The following is a 26,465-nucleotide window of genomic DNA, read 5'->3' as shown; positions in this document are numbered from 1 at the left end:
TGAAAAAGCTAGCCTTTGCTTTCCTAACTGCCTATCTATATTGGTTTCTAACTTCCCTGAAAAGTTACATATCGCGGGGGTTATTCGATGCTAGTGCAGTATGCCACAGGATGTTTTTGTGCTGGTCAATGGCAGTCAGGTCTGGAGTGAACCAAGGACTATATATGTTCTTATATATGTTCTTAGGTCAATATCCTTCCAGGATACCCTGGCCAGGTCGATTAGAAAGGCCTGCTCGCTGAAGTGTTTTAGAGAGCGTTTGACAGTGATGAGTCGTGGTCGTTTGACCGCGAACCCATTACAAGCGCAGGCCATGAGGCAGTGATCACTGAGATCCTGGTTGAAGACAGCAGAGGTGTATTTAGAGGGCAGGTTGGTCAGGATGATATCTATGAGGGTGCCGGTGTTAACAGATTTAGGGTTGTATCTCGTGGATTCTATGATAATTTGTGTGAGATTGAGGGCATCTAGCTTAGATTGTAGGACGGCCGGGGTGTTAAGCATATCCCAGTTTAGGACACCTAACAGTACAAACTCTGAAGATAAATGGGGGGCAATTAATTCACATATGGTGTCCAGGGCACAGCTGGGGCTGAGGGGGGTCTATAACAAGCGGAAACAGTGAGATACTTATTTATGGAAAGGTGGATTTTTAAAAGTAGAAGCTCAAACTGTTTAGGTACAGACCTGGATAACATGACAGAACTTTGCAGGCTATCTCTGCAGTAGATTGCAATTCCACCCCCAATTCCACCCCCAGTTCTATCTTGGTTGGAAATGTTGTAGTTGGGGATGGAATTTTCAGAATTTTTGGTGGCCTTCCTAAACCAGGATTCAGACACGGCTAGGACATCAGGGTTGGCAGAGTGTGCTAAAGCAGTGAATAAAACAAACTTAGGGAGGAGGCTTCTGATATTAACATGCATGGAACCAAGGCTTTTGCGGTTACAGAAGTCAACAAATGATAGCGCCTGAAGAATAGGAGTGGAACTAGGGGCTACAGGGCCTGGGTTAACCTCTACATCGCCAGAGGAACAGAGGAGGAGTAGGATAAAGTTACGGCTAAAGACTATAAGAACTGGTCGTCTAGTGCGTTGGGGACACAGAATAAAAGGAGCAGATTTCTGGGCGTGGTAGAATAGATTGAAGGCATAATGTACAGACAATGTTATGGTAGGATGTGAGTGCAGTGGAGGTAAACCTAGGCGTTGAGTGACGATGAGAGTGGTTTCGTCTCTGGAGGGACAAGTTAAGCCAGGTGAGGTCTCCGCATGTGTGTGGGGTGGGACAAAAGAGCTATCTAAGGCATTTTGAGCGGGACTGAAGGCTCTACATTGAAATAAAACAGTAAAAACTAGACAAGACAGCAGTAAACAAGGCATATTGACATTAGAGAGAGGCATAAAGCAATCACAGGTGCTGATCGGAGAGCTAAGACAGCAAGGGTAAATGGCGATGAATGGGCAGAGCGGGTCAGTTAGGTACATACAGGACCTGTGTTCGAGGCTGGGGCTGACAGAAACAAAATGAGGTACCATGTTATTGAAACCGTCCAGGGGGCATCAGCTATGTAGCCGAGTGATCATAGGGTCAGAAGAGCAGCAATAGGTGAGTCATCTCAACAGCATGTAAATTATTCCTCTTCATGCTGAATTCAGGCTCAGGACTGGTTCCAAGGATTGGTCTCCTGTGGCTTTGGCCTTAGTCGCAGTTGCTTGGGGGGGACACGCTGCTGATGAATGCTGGAGCAGTTCTCCCCACTCTGCCCCAGAATGGCAGCCGTCATGTTATTCTTACGCAGTTCTGGATGCTGCCGCTGGATGTCAGCAGAGCTCAGGAGCCCTGAGAATGGAGCCTCTCCATTGGTCTCCATTAATTTAGCAACTACTAGATGAGTGCCCTCTGCTGGCAGAATTCTCTGAAGAAAATGGATGAAACAAATGGGGGGCTCTCCTGAGCTGGAGCTGTCTTAAAGTTAGGACGCAGAATTATGTATTTTAACAAGTTAGGATCCCTCAGATATCGGAATACTCATATGTAGCTGGCATAGGATACAATGAAGAACCCTCGTTCTGTGGTAGCTAAAATCACAATTGATATTCTAAACAGTGGTCACCGACCTTTTCTGAGTCAAATCAAATCAAATTTTATTTGTCAAATACACATGGTTAGCAGATGTTAATGCGAGTGTAGCGAAATGCTTGTGCTTCTAGTTCCGACAATGCAGTAATAACCAACAAGTAATCTAACCTAACAATTCCACAACTACTACCTTATACACACAAGTGTAAAGGGATAAAGAATATGTACATAAAGATATATGAATGAGTGATGGTACAGAACGGCATAGGCAAGATGCAGTAGATGGTATAGTGTACAGTCTATATATATGAGATGAGTAATGTAGGGTATGTAAACATAAAGTGGCATAGTTTAAAGTGGCTAGTGATACATGTATTACATAAAGATGGCAAGATGCAGTAGATGATATAGAGTACAGTATATACATATACATATGAGATGAGTAATGTAGAGTATGTAAACATTATATTTAATGTCATTTTTTAAAGTGGCTAGTGATACATTTTTACATAATTTCCATCAATTCCCATTATTAAAGTGGCTGGAGTTGAGTCAGTATGTTGGCAGCGGCCACTAAATGTTAGTGGTGGCTGTTTAACAGTCTGATGGCCTTGAGATAGAAGCTGTTTTTCAGTCTCTCGGTCCCTGCTTTGATGCACCTGTACTGACCTCGCCTTCTGGATGATAGCGGGGTGAACAGGCAGTGGCTCGGGTGGTTGTTGTCCTTGATGATCTTTATGGCCTTCCTGTGACATCGGGTGGTGTAGATGTCCTGGAGGGCAGGTAGTTTGCCCCCAGTGATGCGTTGTGCAGACCTCACTACCCTCTGGAGAGCCTTACGGTTGTGGGCGGAGCAGTTGCCGTACCAGGCGGTGATACAGCCCGACAGGATGCTCTCGATTGTGCATCTGTAGAAGTTTGTGAGTGCTTTTGGTGACAAGCCAAATTTCTTCAGCCTCCTGAGGTTGAAGAGGCGCTGCTGCGCCTTCTTCACAACGCTGTCTGTGTGGGTGGACCAATTCAGTTTGTCCGTGATGTGTACACCGAGGAACTTAAAACTTTCCACCTTCTCCACTACTGTCCCGTCGATGTGGATAGGGGGGTGCTCCCTCTGCTGTTTCCTGAAGTCCACAATCATCTCCTTTGTTTTGTTGACGTTGAGTGTGAGGTTATTTTCCTGACACCACACTCCGAGGGCCCTCACCTCCTCCCTGAGTCAAGACGAGATTTGTCGCTCAGATTTTTTTTAGATGTCTTCCAAAACATACGCCTATGTAACATTAACCAGTTAAAAACAGTTCTGTAGCCATGAGGTTCTGTAGCCATTAGGTTTACATTATCACTGCATATTGGCTATGCTTGAATTACCCTGCCAATGTTGTTATATTATATATTTAAAACGTAGGTATGTGATCACACTGGCAATAGATAATTTGTTGCAATACTTGTGAGGCACAGCTAAATGGGCATAATAATTTGCTTTTTTTCTGGGTTGATGGCATGCATCTGATGGTCAGTCTCAGGGAAGGGAGAGAGCAGCGGTGAGGCTTCCTCTCACCTGACTCACCGTCCATCCGCCTTCCATCCCTCCAGTTGATGGCGAAACTCAAGTCGTACTGCATTATTTCTGCCTCACCCACAAATACATGTTGTTACTCCTATGACCAGAGAAAGTGAAATATTAATCGATACTAAAAAATACACAAGGCGCTAATAATATCGCAAGCTTATTGGAACACTTGAAATAGGCCTACTCATTCATGCGGCTGCAGTGCTTGTGGCTTATAAAGTTTAGATATTGTATGGCTTATAAAGGTGGGTGTTGAACAAAGTGTTGACAGTGCTAAATAACAACTTAGACATTAACGTACACATAAAAACAGAAGCTATGTGCTGTATTCGTTGTCTCTAGTCATGGTTTTACAGTTTTTAAATCTCAGTTCCAATCTTGCTGCGCGTTCGAAGCTTCTTTTTACAGTCGATGGCTCTAGAGAACTGTGCGGACACCTTCTTTTGAGCTATCTGATTGGCCAGCGGTAGTCGTATAGGTGCACTTGATTTGCTCTCTGGGGCTGGCGGGGAGGCGGAATCCTACTTTCAGACACATTAAATGGTTCAAAATGGGAACACTTTTCCTTCACGGCGCTAGGGCTTCTGAATCAAGTGCAACTACCGTCAACCGCGCGAAACGAATAACAAATAGGAACGCAAGGCTTTATCTTTGGAGTTTTTAAAGAAATGTTTGGTGATCGACTAAGAATGCACTAGAGAGCGACCAGATGGTGACCACTGTCCTAAAGTAATACTCTGATAGGATAGAATTTGACTGGAAGTTAATGTATACACAGAACACACACACACACACACAGGAATTACTATCTACAGTCAGTGAGCTAACAACAGTGTACCATATCGCTACTGTCTGCAGCCATACCACAACATGTTAAAGACTTGATATTGCAGACAGAGTTTCCTCCCTCATCTCATATTTTCCCCTGGGCACAGACGTCAATTTAACGTCTATTCCACGTTGGTTCAATGCAATTGGATTGAAATTACGTGGAAATAACATTGATTCAACCAGCGTGTGCCCAGTAGGTTGAATATAAATCATGCCATTATAAATCAGTAAGGTTCCTGAGACAGTTCGTGATGGCGATTCATTAATCTGCTGAGTGAAAAATGAACATCAATTCAGTTTGGGTTACATTAACTTTGTCTTGCCTTTGTTTGTGCAGCTACAGTGAAAATATGTCTCATTCAACGTCATCGTTTTTCAGTGAGAGATTTGAACCCCCCTTGATTTTGTTCAGTTGACAACTACAACAGCTGGAACAGGTGTAGCCTGTTTTGGTCCTCTACCGCTTGTGCGCAGTGGTGATATCTGTTTTGCAGAGTGCAAGACTGAATGAGGAAGTAACGTGAAAACTCAAAATAAAATGTTTGCTATGCGGGATCCTTAGGACGTCCCTACCCCATTGAAGTTGATATTTCAACTGGTTACGGTAAGGGTTAGGGTGGGAGTTAAGGTTTCGTGTTTATGGGCGTCCCAAGGATACCGGATTGCACTGACTATATATTTCTGCCAGGAAGAGAGACGAAATCAATGCGGAAGATAAAAGTGTGTGTCTTTGGTTAACACTGTCGACGAGATGTGAGCTAAGGAAAGGGGTTCCCCAAAACACCAGTCAGCAAATTGGACCGCCTGAAACGTCTCGCTTTTATCGGACACCTAAACAGATGAAAACCTATTGCAGTATTGCACAATATTTAATACACTGAGACTTGGACTCAAAAATAGTCGGCCTACTGTATTGAGATGGCCACGTTTGATTGAGTGCGGTTAAATTCAATCGTAGCGCCGTACAATTTTGATAACACCGCGTCGGTTGTGAACACTCGCTCACGTTCATCAGTCGAATGCCGAAGGAGAGAGAGAAGAGGCGAAAGTCCTCCAAGGAGGCAGGGCTGTCTGGCGCTGGTATTAGTGATGGGTTCGTTAAAGAGCGCAGAACAAGCCGCAGAGCATCTGAGCTTCGCGATGAAATCTGCCAGGTGAAAGAAGTAAGATTATCTGAGTTTAACTCCACTCAAGTGCAAACAAGTATGATGGAGGCGCTCCGTGTACCGCAGGTGACAATAACCCCAGATGGAGGCTGCTCGCGGGAGATCCAGCAGGAGGACTGGGCTGATGTGGAAGGCTCTCTGCGACGGAAAATGTCAAACTCCTCGATCTCCTCAACAGGTTCCTCCATCATGTTGGAAGAGTCAGAGGATGACATTCTGAGTGACAACGAGACAAAGAGCAAGGGAAATATCACTTTAGAACATTTGTGTGAGGACACGAGTGAAGTGAGTATAGACTATTATTCATTCAAATACAGTAATATTGTTGTTACGTTGTAATTACACCCAACAGAGCACTGTAACTCTGGGGGGAAATAGTTAGCCTATTCTCTTATATTCTATTGGATTCTATTCTATTCTAACCGGGGGCAGACTGGCTGGTCAATTGGGCTGGTCAATCTTTTGCCTAGTGGGCCTGTCTAACCTGTTATTTTTTTGTGCAAAATTATCATGATCTGGCTAATAATGGGGGCCTCAATGAAAGAATGGTCCAGTGTGTTAGAAATGCCAAGACGGAATTCTGGTCCCAGTCTGACCATGATCTACCTGTCAGCCTGAGGCTACTATAAAACCAGATTTACTGGTGAATGTTATACAAACTTTGTATAATTGTAGTAACTAGTAGTAGTAAAAACAACCAATCACTGTGTGTAGTTACTGTAGAAAACCCTCCTCCCTCAGCCTGTCTTCAGAGACAGAAACTTTGTGACCTCAAGCTGCATCAAGTAGGTTATCATCCCCCGACCAGAGCCTGACTGTTGTGCTGCAGTAGGGGGAAATTCACACCTCATTCAATTCATTAAGGGCTTGATGATTAGTAGAATGAGGTGTGCTTGTCCAAGGGTTACAATAAAAATGTGTACTGTTGGGGGAATTAAAGACCAGGGTTGGGTAGCACTGCTCCATATGAACTCATATCTGGACCTTTTCAAATTGACATTCCTCCACCATTGACTTCCTAACTGGTGTTTAGTGTGTCACTGACAATAAACCACTATCTCTTCCACCTTTACTCCTTTTTGTTTGCCATGTGTGTCTGTGTTGAGTGTGGTAATAAACGTGTGAACTGTGTATCTGTCTCCTACTGGTCATTCTATGTCCTCTAACCGGGATGCTGGGACAGTTGTACCTATGATTTGAACCGGCCCCTCTTTCAAGACCACCAACGCTCTTTCTCATGGTCCTTCGAGCCGAATAGGAACAATTGTCCAGGGTTATGACCAATAGTGACAGGATGCAGTTCATGCCGCATGCCATGCCCCAGCCCAGGCGTACATGCCGTGCGAGAAGAGGCGGACCGGAAATTCCAGTGGGAGGCGGGAGTTGAAGTTCATTCACTATATTTCTATACAAATTTTAAAACTCCCAGAAGCTATGTGGAGAACAGCAAAAACAAGAAAGATTTCCCCCACCATTATCACCTTGGCTGATGTAGGTTCATTCACCTCAGTACATCTACAAACACATATCCTATTAGCTATGCAATTAGTTGCTACACATTAACTCACGTTATTTCAGCACCGGGATTGAAAATTCTAATTTAAGTACAGAGAGATTTGTTAGCAGAAAATAAAATATTAACCAAAGGTTAACAAATATGTTTGCTTTACATAACTATTTTTGGTGCAGTTTTACAGTTAGGTCTTCCTGCAATTTGACCCATTTTGCAATGGGGTGGGGAGATTTTTTTTTGCGGTTTTACAAGCTAATTTTATGCAATTCTACACATTTTGCTATGACTTATGCCATGTTAATATGATATCTGAGTGAGAGTGACTAACAAAATGAATGGTGTCTCTCTGGAGGTCAGGGCCACGGGGCAGGTGCCTAGTTGGTAATTCGGCCATGATTACTACAAGTTTGGCTAGACGCAGTAGACTAATTAACCAATCCAACAAATGTTAACTGACATGGCCATGGGCTAATTGAGTGACTGTCATTGGGTGACATAACAAGAGGAAATCTGCTGATGCTCTACCAAGTTTCAAAGTTGCATCTTGTGTATTCTACTATTCTAACTCTCAACAGTAAGTTGAGACCCGATTGAGTTCTTAAAAAAAACGAAATACAAAATATATATTTATAAATTAAAATAATTACAGAGGTCCGGACCTTGGTGTCCTCATACAATTGAAGTTGGAAGTTTACATACACTTAGGTTGGAGTCATTCAAACTCGTTTTTCAACCACTCCACACATTTCTTGTTAACAAACTATAGTTTTGGCAAGTCGGTTAGGACATCTACTTTGTGCATGACACAAGTAATTTATCCATTAATTGTTTACAGACAGCTTATTTCACTTATAATTCACTGTATCACAATTCCAGTGGGTCAGAAGTTTACATACACTAAGTTGACTGTGCCTTTAAACAGCTTGGAAAGTTCCAGAAAATGATGTCATGGCTTAGAGTGTTCTGATAGGCTAATTGACATCATTTGATTCAATTGGAAGTGTACCTGTGGATGTATTTCAAGGCCTACCTTCAAACCCAGTGCCTCTTTGCTTGACGTCATTGGAAAATCAAAAGAAATCAGCCAAGACCTCAATAAGAAAATTGTAGACCTCCACAAGTCTGGTTCATCCTTGGGAGCAATTTCCAAACTCCTGAAGTTACCACGTTCATCTGTACAAACAATACTACGCAAGTATAAACACCATGGGACCTTGCAGCCGTCATACCGCTCAGGAAGGAGATGTGTTCTGTCTCCTAGAGATTAACGTACTTTGGTGTGAAACGTGCAAATCATTCCCAGAACAACAGCAAAGGACCCTGTGAAGATGCTGGAGGAAACAGGTACAAAAGTATCTATATCCACAGTCAAACGAGTCCTATATCGACATAACCTGAAAGGCCGCTCAGCAAGGAAGAAGCCACTGCTCCAAAACCGCCATAAAAAAGCCAGACTACAGTTTGCAACTGCACATGGGGACAAAGATGGTACTTTTTGGAGAAATGTCCTCTGGTCTGATGAAACAAAAATAGAACTGTTTGGAGGAAAAAGGGAAGAACACCATCCCAAGCCGAAGAACACCATCCCAACCGTGAAGCATTGGGGTGGCAGCATCATGTTGTGGGGGTGCTTTGCTGCAGGAGGGACTGGAGCACTTCACAAAATAGATTGCATCATGAGGAGGAAAATTATGTGGATATATTGAAGCAACATCTCAAGACATCAGTCAGGAAGTTAAAGCTTGGTCGCAAATGGGTCTTCCAAATGGACAATGACTCCACGCATACTTCCAAAGTTGTTGCAAAATGGCTTAAGGACAACAACGTCAAGGTATTGGAGTGGCCATCACAAAACCCTGACCGCAATCCTATAGAGAATTTGTGGGCAGAACTGAAAAAGCGTGTGCGAGCAAGGAGGCTTACAAACCTGCTCTGTCAAGAGGAATGGGCCAAAATTCACCCAACTTATTGTGGGAAGCTTGTGGAAGGCTACCCGAAACGTTTGACCCAATTTAAACATTTTAAAGGCAATGCTACCAAATACTAATTGAGTGTATGTAAACTTCTGACCCACTGGGATTGTGATGAAATAAATAAAAGCAGAAATAAATAATTATCTTTAATATTATTCTGACATTTCACATTCTTAAAATAAAGTGGTGATCCTAACTGACCTAAGACAGGGAATTTTTACTGAGATTAAATGTCAGGAATTGTGAAAAACTGAGTTTAAATGTATTTAGCTAAGGTGTATGTAAACTTCCGACTTCAACTATATGTAGCTACGGCCCTGAAAGCAAGACACAGACACAGAAACCCTGCAGGGCCCGTCCAGAGTCCCGCTCCTGTCCAGCAGCCACCAGCTCCACTACCTCCACCTTGTTACTGGCAGTACCCCAATGCCTGGCCTGCACCCCAGGTCCCGAGTACTACAGAGCCGACAAACTGTATCCTGTGTACCAGGCAGTGCAGCAGCCTCAGATGGCTTGGTCCCAGCTTGGCCCGCCAGCTAGTTCAGCCGCCACCCGCACTCCAGCATGTCAGGTGGTCACCAGCTCCCCATGAGGTTCTTCAGCCTGTGCCTTCGCCAGTGCCTTGGCCTATCAGATGGCCACAAGGACTCCAGCATGTCCAGCCAGAAATGCAGAACCCTGAGCTTCAACCAGCCATGCAGCCCCCTGTGCTCCAGTGCGCCAGTCCGCCCAGCAGCTGCCAGAGTTGACCCCAGGCCTGCCAGAGTTGACCCCAGGCCTGCCAGAGTTGACCCCCGGCCGCACCGGGGGTCAACTCATGACGGGCGTCCATTCACGCTCCTATGCTGGCGCTGTAACCAACCCGGCCTCCACGGCTCCCATTCCCATTCCTTGAGACAGCCGAGCATTTGCCAGAGCTGCACCCAGCCACGTCGTCCACAGCGTTCCAGTCAGCCAACCTGATGACAGTGATGCAGCCAGACCAGCGACTGCCACAGAGGCCCAAGCCATTTCACTAGGCTTGTATACCGGGGTATTGTATACCGTGTATACCGGGGTATTTGGAAATAGCCAAAGGATGGTTTTTCAATACCGTAAATACCGTTTAAACTATTTTAATGTTTTTTCATACATTTGAATATTTGTAGCTACCTTTTAAGTAAATAGCTAAAGTCATCTTGTGCAAGACATTAGGAGATAAAGAAGATTGCGTTCTTCATTTCACCTGTCACATTATTTTTCATTATGAAGATTCATTATGAGTCACGTGGTGTTTGTTTACAAGCACACAAAGATGAGAGACCGGCTTGTGAGTCACTCACTGTTGTTCAGCACGCCCCAGGTGATCTAGTTATGGTATGGAATTCACAACTAATGTCACAAGGATGACGCTGGAGAGACGAAGCAGGTACGGGGAGTCAGACATTTAATAAGGAATGGACATGGAACGAGACAGGAACAGAGTCAGCAAACGAGTAACACAGACAAATAACAGTTTTTGCAGCAGCGGGGAACAGCAAGGGAACTGACAAATATAGGGGAGGTAATAAGCAGGTGATGAGTGAGTCCAGGTGAGTCCAATATCGCTGATGTACGTGACAAGGAAAGGCAGGTGTGCGTAATAGATGGCAGGAGTGCGTGATGCAGGGCAGCCTGGCGCCCTCAATTGCCAGGGGGGAGGGGGGAGCGGGAGCAGACGTGACACTAAATGTTTCCCAGCTACATATCTTATAACTATTAAGTTAACTGTCTAGAATGTGCGCAATGCTTTGAAGTTGTGCATTTGGTTTGCTAATTTAGTAGCTAGCTATCTAGCTAAATTGTTAGCTTCTTCCAAAATCTAGCTTCACTTGGTAACAGCAGAGAACACCCTCCTGGATCAAGTGCATTGCTGTCTAATATTTATTTTGTGCGTGCTGCCAACTGAGTAGCATTTTTGAGTTACTTATATAACTTTATGAGCTGGGATGTCTATCCTGAAAATAGTTTAGGTCAGATACTGTGTAAAATGTCCGCAATGCGCTCATTAGCATTTAGTTAGCATTCTCTATGGGATTTTACATGTACTTGTTAGCATTGCTAACCTTTGGATTACAGAGGCAGAGTGGGGTTTGAAAATAGCTCCCCTTGTGTTCAGTGCCGGTATTACCGCAAATCCCAGTATGGCACTATGTCGTTATGAAGTTATGGCAATCTGGATACCGCCCAAGCTTACGTTCCAGATTCAGCACCAGGTTCCACTTCCCGGACCAGATTAGGGCCTTCACGGGGCAGCAACTGGAGGGTTTTGCTGCATTAAAAATGTACTACATACATCTGGAGTGGCTGTTGAAAACCCTTCTCCTACCCTTCAGCCTGTTTTGAAGACAAAAACTTTGTGATCTCAGGCTGCATCAAGTAGGTTACCATCTCCTGACAAGAGAGTGACTATTGTCCTGCAGTAGAGGGTAATTCACAGCTCCATTGCTAGGGAGGTTCCTAGGGAGCCTGTTGGAACTCGCCTGGTTTTGGAGAAACTGGTTTTGGTGGGGGTGTATTTGTAACGACTCATGGTGTAATTGTAACAACATACAGGAACTCAAGTCCTTTTGTTCACCTGACCTAGAATTCCTCACAATCAAATGCCGACCGTATTATCTCCCAAGAGAACTCTCCTCGGTTATCGTCACAGCCGTGTATATCCCCCCTCAAGCCGATACCACGACGGCCCTCAAGGAACTTCACTGGACTTTATGCAAACTGGAAACCATATATCCTGAGGCTGCATTTATTGTAGCTGGGGTTTTTAACAAAGCTAATTTGAGAACAAGGCTACCTAAATTCTATCAGCACATCGACTGTAGCACTCGCGCTGGAAAAACACTGGATTACTGCTACTCTAACTTCCTCCATGCATACAAGGCCCTCCCCCGCCCTCCTTTCGGCAAATCTGACCACGACTATTGAAACCTACCCTAACCAGAAACCGTGGAAAGATGCAAACTGAAAGCGCGAACCACCGCATTTAACCATGGGAAGGTCACCGGGAATATGACCGAATACAAACAGTGTAGTTATTCCCTCCGCAAGGCAGTCAAACAAGCAAAATGTCAGTATAGAGACAAAGTGGAGTCGCAATTCAACGGCTCAGACACGAGACGAATGTGGCAGGGTCTACAGACAATCACAGACTACAAAAGGAAAACCAGCGATACTCCATCTTAACTCCTCCACATTTACTGGATTGGTTGAACAGTGCAGAAGAGAACCTCCCCCGACAGTTGTTTTTCTTCTCGTCAAAACCAGAATGTAGGGGATCTAGTTTCAGGCGTTTCTTTTACGCCTGCTACATCTGCCCCTGAACTCTTTAGATGTTTCCAGTAGGAGCGCAGGTTGAGACAAGCTATGTGAACTCCTGTCCTCCACATCAACTCACATTTGGATCTTTTCATATGGACAAGCCTCCACCCTGGACTTCCTAACTGGTGTTCCTAACGTCCTCTTCTGGGAGAGTTGTACCTATGCACCTCTTTGGATACCACCACCAGTTGGTGGTGGTCTTTTTCAGTTGCTGAAATGTCTGATCTGTGATTATCTGAGAGCATTACATGTATAGAGATAAGGAATTATTGTCTACTAGCATACATCAGATCTGGTCTAAAGTTGTTTGGTTATTATGACTGAGTCAACTTTTCTGTGTAAAGTAATAATCGATCTACAATATTTTCCAAGTACACTACCATGTTTGGATGAAAAATAATTTTAAAGGTTGTTGAAAAGCTTCTAGATTTGTTCTTAACTTCAAATCACAGTGCAGCCAATATATAGAACATATCTTAAAGCAGGGTGTAATTCTCTAAAGTCTAAAGTAATAACATTGAGGTGGATATTTGATCACATGTATTATATGTATAGACCTGCATGCTTTCAAAGAGCTCCACAAGTACTATCTTGAGTGTTTATTAGGTTAAATTAGCCAAGGAGCCTAAAGGAGAGGAAGGGCTAGGTTATAGTTCAGCACTGTGTTGTAAGATAACTGTAAACACATGTCTCTTCTCTGAATTTTATGAAGTGCTTCTTCATTCTTTAATGGGAGTAAGCCTTCTGATGACTGTATTAAACATCCTTTCCTTAATGTATTAGTCTACAACCCTTTCATACACAAGACATTAAGCCACATACAGTACATGTGATACTGGTATAATCAGTTGTTTTTAGGATCTCAGTAACGTTTTCATCTTTATATTGCAAACACTCACCCTAAGTGAAAAACGGCACATTTAGAAACGTGAAAGGATTTTTCAAAGCTAATCAACAGCCAAGTCATAAGTTAGCGCTGATCACTTGGGTAATTACAGACACTGTACTATAATGGTTTATTTTGACTTGTTTGTGATCATGTCAGATAGCTAACTATTGGCCTATCTTAAAGGTAATCTTCAGACATGAATCGAGTTGTCTGTGATACAACACAGAAGTGGAAAGGAATTAGATTACCCCCCATCTTAAAGGAAAACTCCACCCAAAAACAATATTTTGGAATTTGTTCCATTAGTCCATTGTTGACATAGTCCCAAAATGTTTTGCTTGTCAGTACTCAAGTTTTCAAGATATGTAACTTTCAAAATACAGAAATCATCCCTGTATGATGGATTTTGCATCATGTGATGCAAAACTCAGCATTATATGATGCAAAATGATTTCTTTATTTTGAAAGTTACATATCTTGAAAACTTGAGTGCTAACAAGCAAAACATTTTGGGACTATGTCAACAATGGACTAATGAAACAAATGCCAAAAGTTAGTTTTTGAGTGGAATTTTCCTTTAATTGAGTATACTCCCTTCATGTATGATGGTCTTCAAAAAGTTTGAAATCACCCTGGTCTCTCGTCTGAGGCGGCCATCTTGTTTTAGCATTGTCTTATAGCACAGAATACAGGCGCTGCTGTACACCTGACCTATGATTCAGGAGGACTGAGGGTGGTGCTGTATTTGACTTCAACACTTGACTGATGACTTGCATTGATAAAGTAGTGATACAGTTGTGATTTCAGGACAATACAGTAGTTTTAAACCCTAGAACTTAAAAGTAGCTGTGAATACCAACACAGCAAATTCTCCCGTGTTAAAAAAACGAAAATGTGAGTGTTAAATCAACAGTGTAAGTGTTGAGACACCGGAACATTTATTTTATTTTTTGTATTTATTTAACCTTTATTTAACTAGGCAAGAGAGGGACATGGTTGTTGCATTCATCCACTTTCAGTACTATGGACTTCACCAAGTGAGATCCTAAGCAAATATGTTGTCATAAAAAAACATATTTTTTAACACAGTACCATACGTATTTCGTAAGGCCTTATTTTGAGGGCCTAGTTTTATCCTAATACAGGGGCCTGGAACTCATACATTACTTTGAACCAAAACCTTGACATCATTATCATATTTCCCGGCATGCTCTATTGCAGATAGATTTTTTGAATTGTTTGTATCAATATCTATGTTTTTGCATGTACATTGATTTATTAATCAATTAATCTTATGCTACTCAAATATAAATTACAACATTTTCTAAACTAATCAAATATGTTACTTAGAATTATTGCTGCACCCAGTACTGAAATGGTTGTCCCAGTTTAGATGCTTTAGGTAGTCTCATAGCTTAGCCTTCTCCCAAGGCAGTCATTTTGAATACAGGTTGTGTATGATACAAAATTCAAAAAGTTGGATATCCCCACACTGGCTGGATTCCTATAGGATTTTCACATCACGTTGCACCTTGCAATCTCTGATTCAGAGGGGTTGGGTTAAATGTGGAAGACACATTTCAGTTGAATGCATTCAGTTGTGCAACTGACTAGGTATCCCCTTTCCCTAAACCAGCATAATGTGACTTGCAGGCCTGATGTGGCTTATAAACCATGCATTTCAGGTCATTGTATTTCACGCTCAGAAAAAAGGTTTAGATTTTTTCCTAAAGGTGTACAAACACTTTTCACTGTAGTGGTACAAAGGTCAGTTATGAGTGCATAAAAGTTCATACCTCAGACCATATGTCAGGACTCGAAAGGTAAGGCACTCTGGGAAATATTTGGCTTTACACTAAGAAGTGTGTTAATTTAACATTGTTTCCGATAACTATAGGGTTCCACAGACTCAACACTTTCAGTGTTTTTTTTTTTAACACTGAAGATTTTGCTGTGTATATGATGATCCAACAAAGTTTTCAAATAATGTCACTTGTGAACGGTAAAAACATGTACGACTTCTAAGGCCTCTGTATCTGCTTGTTGTCAGAAGCCATATTTGACTTTGTCTCCGACATCAGTGTCTTTGTACCTCTGTGTAACTCTTCAGAGCTATGCTCAGCCATCTCCATAGAAGGCTCTTAGCTGTCAACTTCCTTTAAACACACTGAATACACATGGCCTGGCCCTGCTGGAAGGGAAGGCTGTGTACATTGTGGTGCTCACTGCTCAGTGTTCAGTGTTTCAACAGGGGCAGGTCAGTATGACAGGCCACTTGAAAAGCTCTCATACCCAACCCTTTTATTGATCTTTCTAGTCATTCAAATTAACAATGCTAATGGAAAAAAGTGGCTCCCTGTTCTGAAAACAGGGATTGCATTAACTCTCTATACCCTTTGTTTATAGCAGATAGAGTGTCCAGTCAGCCCCCACACTTGCAGTACAAGCCACCCCCATAGTCCTATGAGTCTATGACAAATGGTTGTGTGCCAATTTCAGCCACATTGACATTTAGGTATTGACCTTTCAACACAGAAAGAAAACTCCTACTTTGTACACTAGGTTACTCGTTCTCTGTATTTCTAGTATGACAGTGACTTGTAGTGAAAAAGAGAATTGAATTTTTATGACATCACATTTATTGATGCTAGCAATTTGTCAAATACACGTATGCTAATGCATGATCATATTAGAATGTGCCAGGTTGAGAAACCGAGTGAATCATACAGTATTGAGTGAATCAACAGCTTGAGTGAATCATACAGTATTGAGTGAATCAACAGCTTGAGTGAATCATACAGTATTGAGTGAATCAACAGCTTGAGTGAATCATACAGTATTGAGTGAATCAACAGCTTGAGTGAATCATACAGTATTGAGTGAATCAACAGCTTGAGTGAATCATACAGTATTGAGTGAATCATACAGTATTGAGTGAATCAACAGCTTGAGTGAATCATACAGTATTGAGTGAATCATACAGTATTGAGTGAATCATACAGTATTGAGTGAATCATACAGTATTGAGTGAATCATACAGTATTGAGTGAATCATACAGTATTGTTACTCCCTTGTTCCTGTTCTTGTTACTGTTATGACATTGTAATTGGTCGAGTTCATTATGTAGTAGGTTCTATTTGCAGCTGATTGTAGACGCCTTATTTGCTGTCAGTCTGTCAACCACATTAGGCCCGGCTTTACAAAGTAAGGTGTGTCCCAGAACTAACCAGGAATGTATTATCTAGAGGGTTATAGAAATATTTTTTTTTACAAACATTGCGTTGTATTGTAGTTTGTGAGAGAACAAACCTCATACAGTTAAAATGTAGCATTAATTTTCAGGAATTGAAACACGTTCCACAATGTTGAAATTCTACTTCAGCTTTTACACTTCTTTTTTTAGAATAACTGTGTAGCCACAAATGGAAGGACTATATGTTCATATTTCTTTATCTTGACAGAGCACAGGGCTTTTAAAAAATACATGTTGATTAATAGGTTGTCACAATTACTATTGGTTATGTGTTTGAGAGAGGGTTGAAGGCCTGTGTGGAAATATGACACCCACACAGCCGACTATTATTACAACAACAATTCAACTTTATACACCACATCAACAACACCAGTGAGTGGAGCATTCCACGTGACATTTCAGAGTGGCTGTGGGTTGGTGGCTGTTATTGGTTTTGAGTGTGTACACTCAACAGAATGAGTCGTTTCTTCACTGAATCCAATGACCAGGGCTTTACTTCCTTTTACTGCAACCTCAGCATACTGAATAGTGACCTCTGACCTCTGTCTTAGTCATAACCCTGAATCACTGTACATCTAGCTATGGTGAAATCTATCTCAAAAATAACATTATGTGTCATCTCTGTGTCATCAAGCACGTGCTAAGTACTTTTCTGTCTGTGAAGCATGTCTGCTGTGAACATGATGTGTGACTCACTCAACATCTCATCACACATAGGGAAACAATGTCATAATTTCTATGCCTGAATCATCCAGATCTCGTTGAACAAGATCTCCATGACTGTGTCTTAATGCAAATCACATGGCAACAGCAAGTCAGTCAAGTGCGACTATACACAGCAGCTGGTAGGGAAATGTGAGTTCCATAGAAATGACAACATGTAGCAAAGAGACTAATATGTTTGCGGGTTAAGGGTCAGGGTTAGATTTGAGGCTAGGATTAGAGTTGAGCCTGGATGAGGACATGAAGCTAGGGTTAGTGACGTACAGTAGCAAATGACCCAAGTAACAGTGGCCAAGTGATTTAGACAGCTGTCCGTCATCAACTGAATTCAAAACATGATTATTATCCAAGATCATTATCGTTGTACAACTTCATTTACATACACCCTACTGTTGAGCGCTGGCTTGAAGACAGTGTCTCTGCCTGGTTAATAATGAGACAGATACTCCATAGAGGTAAAGCTGACTGTTCCTGTGCTTGGTCCTTCTTCAGCAGAGCAAACCCTGGTGGAAGATAAAGACTATCGTCAACTGGCCTTTTGTTTCCCCACAAAGAAGAAACCTGTCTTGGGTTCAACTAGCGGGACACAAAGGTAAAACACAGTCACCATGGACGTGATCCCTCACCTATCACAGCAGCATACCAAGAACCAAGCGCTAATGTAAGATGATGTGTACTGTACATCTTCCACACAAAATAAAGCACACGACACAGACAGTACTGTATACTACTGGCCACTTTGATACAATACTAACCCATTACACACAATGTCAGATTCCATCTGAAAATGTCAGTCGTTAGTGGTTTGCTGTGGAATGTCAGTGCTTATCTTTTCCAGGTAATTTCAAAGCTGGCGGCGAAGGCACCATTCTGAAGAAGTTCTCTGAGAATGAGAAGCTGTGTTTTGAGAGGCTGCAGGGAGATGTGCTCCAGGACTTTGTACCAGGATATTATGGTGTGGTGGAGAGGGATGGGGATCCCTTCCTACATATGACTGATCTACTAGTCAACTTTGATAGACCCAGTGTCATGGACTGCAAGATGGGAGTGAGGTAAGGGAGCAGCAGTAGTGAGTAGGGAGCAGCAGTAGTGAGTAGGGAGCAGCAGTAGTGAGTAGGGAGCAGCTAGGTGAGTACGGCGCAGCAGTAGTGAGCAGGGAGCAGCTAGGTGAGCAGGGAGCAGCTAGGTGAGCAGGGAGCAGCTAGGTGAGCAGGGAGCAGTTAGGTGAGTAGGGAGCAGCAATAGTGAGTAGGGAGCAGCAGTAGTGAGTAGGGAGCAGCAGTAGTGAGTAGGGAGCAGCAGTAGTGAGTAGGGAGCAGCAGTAGTGAGTACGGAGCAGCTAGGTGAGCACGGAGCAGCAGTAGTGAGTAGGGAGCAGCAGTAGTGAGTAGGGAGCAGCTAGGTGAGTACGGAGCAGCAGTAGTGAGTAGGGAGCAGCAGTAGTGAGTAGGGAGCAGCTAGGTGAGCAGGGAGCAGCTAGGTGAGTACAGAGCAGCAGTAGTGAGTAGGGAGCAGCTAGGTGGGTATGGAGCAGCAGTAGTGAGCAGGGAGCAGCTAGGTGAGCAGGGAGCAGCTAGGTGAGTACGGAGCAGCAGTAGTGAGTAGGGAGCAGCTAGGTGAGCAGGGAGCAGCAGTAATGAGTAGGGAGCAGCTAGGTGAGCAGGGAGCAGCTAGGTGAGCAGGGAGCAGCTAGGTGAGCAGGGAGCAGCTAGGTGAGTACGGAGCAGCAGTAATGAGTAGGGAGCAGCTAGGTGAGCAGGGAGCAGCTAGGTGAGCAGGGAGCAGCTAGGTGAGTAGGGAGCAGCTAGGTGAGCAGGGAGCAGCTAGGTGAGTAGGGAGCAGCAGTAATGAGTAGGGAGCAGCTAGGTGAGTAGGGAGCAGCTAGGTGAACAGGGAGCAGCTAGGTGAGCAGGGAGCAGCAGTAATGAGTAGGGAGCAGCTAGGTGAGCAGGGAGCAGCTAGGTGAGCAGGGAGCAGCTAGGTGAGCAGGGAGCAGCTAGGTGAGTAGGGAGCAGCTAGGTGAGCAGGGAGCAGCTAGGTGAGTAGGGAGCAGCTAGGTGAGCAGGGAGCAGCTAGGTGAGTAGGGAGCAGCTAGGTGAGCAGGGAGCAGCTAGGTGAGCAGGGAGCAGCTAGGTGAGCAGGGAGCAGCTAGGTGAGTAGGGAGCAGCAGTAGTGAGTAGGGAGCAGCTAGGTGAGTACGGTGCAGCAGTAGTGAGTAGGGAGCAGCTAGGTGAGTACGGAGCAGCAGTAGTGAGTAGGGAGCAGCTAGGTGAGTACGGAGCAGCAGTAGTGAGTAGGGAGCAGCTAGGTGAGTACGGTGCAGCAGTAGTGAGTAGGGAGCAGCTAGGTGAGTACGGAGCAGCAGTAGTGAGTAGGGAGCAGCTAGGTGAGTACGGAGCAGCAGTAGTGAGTAGGGAGCAGCTAGGTGAGTACGGAGCAGCAGTAGTGAGTAGGGAGCAGCTAGGTGAGTACGGTGCAGCAGTAGTGAGTAGGGAGCAGCTAGGTGAGTACGGTGCAGCAGTAGTGAGTAGGGAGCAGCTAGGTGAGTACGGAGCAGCAGTAGTGAGTAGGGAGAAGCAGTAGTGAGTAGGGAGCAGCAGTATGTCTGTTCTATAATAAGGTGTAGAATACTACATATGTCTGGCCCTATAGGAGGATTAAGCAATTTTGAGGAAATACTAACAAATCATTGTTGGACTACTGTAATTTATCTATATCCCTCTTACACGTCAGTGCTCCTGATAGTAGAACATACAGACTGTCAACCTGTTCTGTTTGCTCTTGATAAAACACCTGTTGTTACTGGTTCTCTGAGGATTTCCTGCCACACACAGCCGGTGGGGCGTCAAGGCACACAGCGAGGCCGTCACTACTGTACCACATGTTTCCTGTACACAGCCAGAAAGAACCACACACACACACACACACGCGCACACACACACACACACACACACACACACACACACACACACACACACACACACACACACACACACACACACACACACACACACACACACACACACACACACACACACACACACACACACACACACAGTGGAGAGATGGGGTGCAGGCACAGGGTGTCCCTGGTGACTCCCTTTTGACAAACACACACAACCACCCAAGCTCTCTCACCTACTGCTAACAAACACTCATACTGTCAACTGGTTAAACTAACAGTCATGCTGTGTACTTTGGAATCTCCTCCTTGCTTCCTTCTTTTATACAGAGGAAGTTCAGAATGAAACTGAAATTCACTGAACATAGGACTCTACCAAGTAAGACTTAGGGCTCTATTCAATCCGCATTGCGGAAGTTCAGCGTTTCAGCGTGATTTAAATGTAAAGACAATGTTCCCGCGTTAGCGGAGACTTCCATTACGGTAAACGCTGCATATGTCAGATCAATCCTACATTACCTTTACATTTCTATTGTGTAATCTGTAACACTTCAGTGATACAGGTTGAATAGAAACCTTAGAAAGTCAATTCTACCATCTAAAGCATACAAAGGTCACATTATAAACTGGGTGGTTCGAGCCCTGAATGCTGATTGGCTGACAGCCGTGGTATACCACTGGTATGACAAAACATTTATTTTTACTGCTCTAATTACGTCAGTAAGCAGTTTATAACAGCAATAAGGCACCTTACGGGTTTGTGGAATATGGCCAATATACCACGGCTAAGGGCTGTATCCAGGCACTCCTCTTTGTGTCATGCAGAAGAACCACTCTTAGCCGTGGTATATTGGCCATATACCACACCCCCTTGGGCCTTATTGCTTAAGTATAACATGCCATTGTCTGTAATGCCACTCAGCTATCATCATAAACAACAAGACCAAATGAAAAGTCACTTAGCCGTGATGGTGCTAAATAGTGTCATGGCCCCTCAGCGTGTCTCCCTGTTGTCCTCTCCCCAGGACGTATCTGGAGGAGGAGCTGGTGCGAGCCCGAGAGCGGCCTAAGCTCCGTAGGGACCTGTTTGACAAGATGCTGGAGGTGGACAGCGAGGCCCCCAGCCCCCAGGAGCACCTCCAGAGGGCCGTCACCAAACCCCGCTACATGCAGTGGAGAGAGACCCTCAGCTCCACACACACACTGGGCTTCCGCATCGAAGGCATCAAAGCAAGTACCCATGTATCAACCTGAGTGTCAACATAAAGGAAGCAATTCAGTCAGTGTTCACTCAAAACGCAACCACAGAGATCCCTTTTTATTTAAACCAGAACATATACAAAAGGCTTATTCCTGGACTAAAAACTTTTTTTATGGTTCATTTTACACAGTTTTTCATGTGAAGTTCATTACAGACTGTATGCAATAAAGTAATGTCGGAGCCTTGAACTTGTTGCACGTGGACAGTGCTGCTTATCAACATATTGACCGTTCCTTCTCTCAGAAAGCTGACGGGACGTGTCATACGGATTTCAAGAAGACCCGGTCTAAGGAGGATATCACTCAGATCTTCAGGGACTTTGCCACAAACAACACAAACATACTAGTAGGTGGACAGCTACTAGTCTTACCTGTTATCATGTTGCATCCGCATTCATTTGCATGGTCTGCTGATTTTTGACAAGTAGAGACATACAGTACATACCTGTCTCATGTAAAGTGAATACTTGAACAATCAAACAAATTGGTTTGACTTTACCTGTCTTTTGTAAGATCTCATGAAAAGTGATACACATTGGTAAATATTTGGATATGATGAGCAACCCAAATGGCAATATGCACTACAGTAGATCCTGTTGGAATGACAGATAGCAAATAGAATTGAACGACCTCGACATATAACCTCTATTGATTTAATGAATTTATCAAGGGAGGTTCCCAAGTCTCAACTCTACAGCCAGAATAATCGTATTGCCTCTCTAATACAGAATTCCTACCTGAGTAAACTAGCAAAAATTCAACAAGCCCTGATGTCATCTGAGTTCTTCAAGAGACACGAGGTGAATACAGAAGCTTTAGTTCATCTGCACCTGTTTTCTGTTGACATTTGTTCATCCCACTAGATATATTAAACACATCTAAGAGCTTTTATGAGGTTTACCGGTAAATAATATAAATTATAATACCCACTGGGCAAAAATGTCAATTCAACGTCTATTGCACGTCTGTTCAATGTAATTTCATTGAAATGATGTGGAAACACTGTTGATTCAACCAGTGTATGCCCAGTGGTTATTGTAATGAGTACAAGTCTTCTCTCTCCAAGGTGATTGGGAGCTCCCTCCTCTTCATTCATGACCACACTGAGCGAGCTGAGGTTTGGCTCATTGACTTCGGCAAGACTACAGCTTTACCAGAGGGACAGACTCTGGACCACTCCATACCCTGGCAGGAGGGCAACCGAGAGGACGGATACATGTGGGGACTGGACAACCTGATGAGGACACTGGGCTCTTTGACTAACAAAGGAACTAGTGAAGGAAGTAATGAGTGCCTTTAAGCTATGGCCACCTGGGAGGGATGGACTACCCCATTCCAGTAGTTAGAGGACCCTGGCAGTAATATACAGTCTCAAGGGTCCCCTCAATCACAAAGTATACATACTGTGCAAATCAAACTTACAGCTTACCTATGTACTGTATTCAGCACCACAAATTGTATCTCAGCGTATTGTTGAAGCTATTGTAGCATGGAGATAAGGGATTGCGTTTTTTAAAGTATGTCTGTGCCTTGTGAACAAACTATACATTTTAGGGGAATTTTAATGAATGCAAATTGATAAACAGACACAAACCTGTGATTGTAGTGCATGTATATTCTAGAAAGCCATACAATACTATCGATGTAAGGGACAGTATTGCATCGAAATCCAACCCATTCCATATTCCAAGGTGTCATTAGATTTGATTGATTTCAGTTTTTGATAATCAAGCATGTTCTATTTTATTTTTTCAAACTTTATTGAAGACATTAGGCATACTGTATTCTAATACAGTTACATACACCAGTGCGTCTTTAGGATCATCTCATTATCATGACGAAGGATGAATGAAAAATGAATCACGCAAGTATTGTAGCAAGTATTACATTATGACAGTCCATGAGACTAACCTCAGTAAAACACTATTGCCTTGTCCCAATGAGTTAGAAATGGTTGTGTATTGGGATTTCTTTCATATGTACAGGTAAAAATATGTCTTGCTGTATTATAAAACACAAAGGGGAGAAATATTTCTTCATTTATTTGGGGTAGAAGTATACAAGAACAAGTATATTGCATAGTTTCTAGTCTTTGTTCTTCTGTGTAGAGGCACTCAACTTTAGATCTGTGGAATTTAAGCCTTGACACAATATTCAAAGGAAAACATGTGAACTAAAATGCAATTATTTTCACAGACAAACATTTTTTAGGAGATTGTACCTTACCAGGTAGAATCAGAATAGGGGGTTTTCACCGTAATATATAGGCTCCTATGGATCCTAAAAGAAACACAATCCCTCAAGGTCTCAGCAGATTTACAAATCATGAGTAATAGTGAAGTTGTCAAGAGCTTGACAAGACTTGTCCACCTTTAGGCTACAGTCAGAAATATCGTCAGACTTTGAGGTGGCTACAAAGTGCATCATGGAGCCATGGAACATTATCGTGACCTACCACTATTGTAACCAGTATGCTTTATTTCAGTGTAATAAGCTTACATGTATATCAGCAACCGTACAGCTTTAACAACAGCTCATAACAATAGTAAATGTTATCTTGTGTCATAAATACTGAGAAATAAAAAAGTAAACGGCAAGCAAGCCCTCTACTGAAATACACACACAAACTGTTAGGTATTTCATGAGCGTGCTGCCCCCTGTTGAGTGTAAGATGTACTGTAGAGTACTACATCACAAACACTAACTAGTGCTCTGGCAGACCCAATGGCAGTGATCAACTACAAGACACTTAAACTTATACAAAAACACGTTATAAATTAAGTATAACTGCTACAAATGTAATGAGTTAGTACAGTTTAAATTCCAATGTCAAATAATAACATTTCATCTTTTGGTGTAGCCAAGGTGAAAGTTAGTAGTATTAAAATGTTCCGTGTTGGAACAAGATGGATAAATTACAGAGGGGCTCCTACTATCACATTCTCTGCTCTTGGTGTCTCTAAAACCCTCTTCAGTAAAGAGTGAGAACAGTCACTATAAGACGAAATGCATTTAGAGAGGGTGAAGTATTAGTAGACAATGCGTATAATACGGTAAAACAGACTAAAGTATTAAGAAAATAAGTCTGGAATGACTAAATAAAATGTAATTGCTATCTAAAAAATAACTATGACAATTCTAAACAAGATATTAACTTTTGCTTATGAGCCAGATAGGGAACAGTAGATAGCACAAGTAATTATAATTGTGATCACAAGTTCATACACTCTCTCTGGTCTACTCAGTACCCATCACAGCACTTTCACACATACTGAAAATCTCCTTTCTGCTTTTTCCATCACCTGTATAGGCAACCATAGCTTCCTATATGTTTTCACAGTATTGATTTAGCAGTCAATACCAGTCATTCATTCCAGTGTAAACCTAACAAGGTAATGTTATAAACAAAGAAGAAAGGAATGGATTAACAAAAAAGCCCCGAACCAGAGGAGACACTGTACATTTGAATGGATGCCAGACATTGCAGATGGCTCCAGCTAGGGCCTAGAAATCCTCTGAGGCTTGGATGTGCTTCTGTGCCAGTGACGGCCTTCTTGGGCTGTGTCACCTTCCACCTCAGGAAGAGAACATGCTACCTGTCTCCTGGCAAAGCAGCATCTCCTTCTGTCTTTAACCTGTTGTGTTTTCTTGCTACTGTGGGCTTTCATATAAAGCTCTCACCGTCTATACTAACTACAAAGCATCATCAGTAATACCAAAACTACACAATAGTGTGTTCCTGTGCATGGCCAGTGAGGTGTAGGGTCTGTTCCAGTGTTCTGCTCCGCTTCCCCATGGGCCAGGGTTAGACAGGGGTGACACTGAGGTCCTCAGACAGAGAGAAGCCTGAGTCTCTGTCCCGGGTGGGTTTCTCAGGCTTGGTGTGTCTCCTCACATCCTCGTGTCCGTAGCTGGCGTGGCGCTTCAGTAGCAGTTTGGGCATACAGGAAGAGGCCGCACCCAGGCCTGCCCCTGAGCAGGTGGAGAAGGAGGAGGAGAAAAAGGTGCTGGGGGCACAGCTGGTGCTGGCACTGGTGCTGGGGCAGGGCTCTGGGCCTTTGGGCACCACCAGGGGCAGGCTCTCTGCCTCATAGCTGTGCTCATCGTAGGCATAATTGACATTGCCACAGGGGAAGCTCTGCAGCTTAGCCAAGTCCATGCCCAGGGCCTGGCCCCCACTGGCTCCCCCTGCTTGGCCCTTCCGGGAGGACGCCAGGCTGAGGCTGGGTGCACCCTGGGGCTGGGGAGCAGAGAGGGCCTGGCAGGCTGGAAAGGGGGACGGGGAGCACAGACTGCTCGGGACAGGGAGGCCGCTGCTGCCATCGCACCCAGAGTCAGTGCAGTCAGAGGTAGGGGTACCTGCCTGGGGGGCGGAGTAGCTGCTGGACAGGGGCATGGACTTGGTATGAGATAGGGCTGCCTTCCCCCGACCAAAGCTCTCCAGCACCCAGGAGCCATAGGTTGGGTTCCACAGGTTCTTTGTCTTGTTTTTTAGCCTCTGGCTGCCTGAGAAGGAACTGTCCCTGGAGCAGGGCCAGTTGAGGGGCTCGGGGTGGAGCCAGGCCCCAGGGCAGACACCTGGACCCGGAGCAGGAACAGGCTCGGCCCAGCAGGGCTCCAGGGCCTCGCGGTAGGAGGCCACCTCCTGAGGCAGCTGCTGGGGCCGCAGCAGACAGGGCTTGTGGGGCTGGGGCAGCGACATGTGACCCATGCCCAGGCCCAGACACAGACTGCTGATCTGGGGAGAGACCTCCTGGGAGGCAGTGTGGGCCAGCAGCAGAGGGGTCAGACTGCCTGGGGTGTCAGGGCGGATCACAGTGCTCAACTCCTCCTCCACTGTAGGACCGTACTCCACAGGCAGGGGCGTGTTGATCACATCAGGGTCCTGGGCAAAAGAAAAGAGAGAGAATAGAAAACGGTGAATATGTATGGTGAGTGTTGTGAAGAAAATGCATCCCTGGCT

The 26,465-nt window shown here is 43.9% G+C and overlaps 2 protein-coding genes across 3 annotated transcripts in view; one reads left to right on the top strand and one right to left on the bottom strand.

Annotated features, from left to right (window-relative positions):
* Window positions 1–5,009: 5,009 nt before the first annotated feature.
* On the top strand, window positions 5,010–24,428 carry LOC120060203 (inositol-trisphosphate 3-kinase A-like). Of its 2 annotated transcripts, none has more exons than XM_039009345.1 (7): window positions 5,010–5,934; window positions 17,833–17,932; window positions 18,179–18,392; window positions 21,268–21,472; window positions 21,747–21,848; window positions 22,231–22,302; window positions 22,569–24,426. In XM_039009345.1, exons 1-7 carry the CDS (start codon window positions 5,503–5,505, stop codon window positions 22,800–22,802), a joined length of 1,359 nt encoding a protein of 452 aa, XP_038865273.1. In that variant the 5' UTR covers window positions 5,010–5,502; the 3' UTR covers window positions 22,803–24,426. The 2 variants fall into 2 exon arrangements, with proteins under 2 accessions (XP_038865273.1, XP_038865274.1); XM_039009346.1 differs by having other exon boundaries at window positions 5,503–5,934; window positions 17,836–17,932; window positions 22,569–24,428.
* The window catches only part of LOC120059768 (ALK tyrosine kinase receptor-like), a 120,240-nt gene continuing 117,303 nt past the window's right edge, over window positions 23,529–26,465 (bottom strand). Inside the window, exon 34 of the mRNA XM_039008821.1 lies at window positions 23,529–26,387. Within this exon, the coding sequence (XP_038864749.1) occupies window positions 25,308–26,387 (1,080 nt within the window). The 3' untranslated portion in view covers window positions 23,529–25,307. The remainder of the gene's footprint in view (window positions 26,388–26,465) is intronic.

The sequence above is a fragment of the Salvelinus namaycush genome, chromosome 15 (assembly GCF_016432855.1).
Source record: "Salvelinus namaycush isolate Seneca chromosome 15, SaNama_1.0, whole genome shotgun sequence".
Taxonomy (NCBI): Eukaryota; Metazoa; Chordata; class Actinopteri; order Salmoniformes; family Salmonidae; genus Salvelinus; species Salvelinus namaycush.
This window is presented reverse-complemented; position numbering and strand designations above follow the sequence as displayed.

Bases quoted from the DNA above. Each gene is read 5' to 3' on its own strand.
- LOC120060203 (XM_039009345.1), top strand. From the start codon at position 5,503: ATGCCGAAGGAGAGAGAGAAGAGGCGAAAGTCCTCCAAGGAGGCAGGG. The intron at 18,393-21,267 runs GTAAGGGAGCAG...TCCTCTCCCCAG, and splicing joins GACTGCAAGATGGGAGTGAG to GACGTATCTGGAGGAGGAGC. The intron at 21,849-22,230 runs GTAGGTGGACAG...TCTCTAATACAG, and splicing joins CAAACAACACAAACATACTA to AATTCCTACCTGAGTAAACT.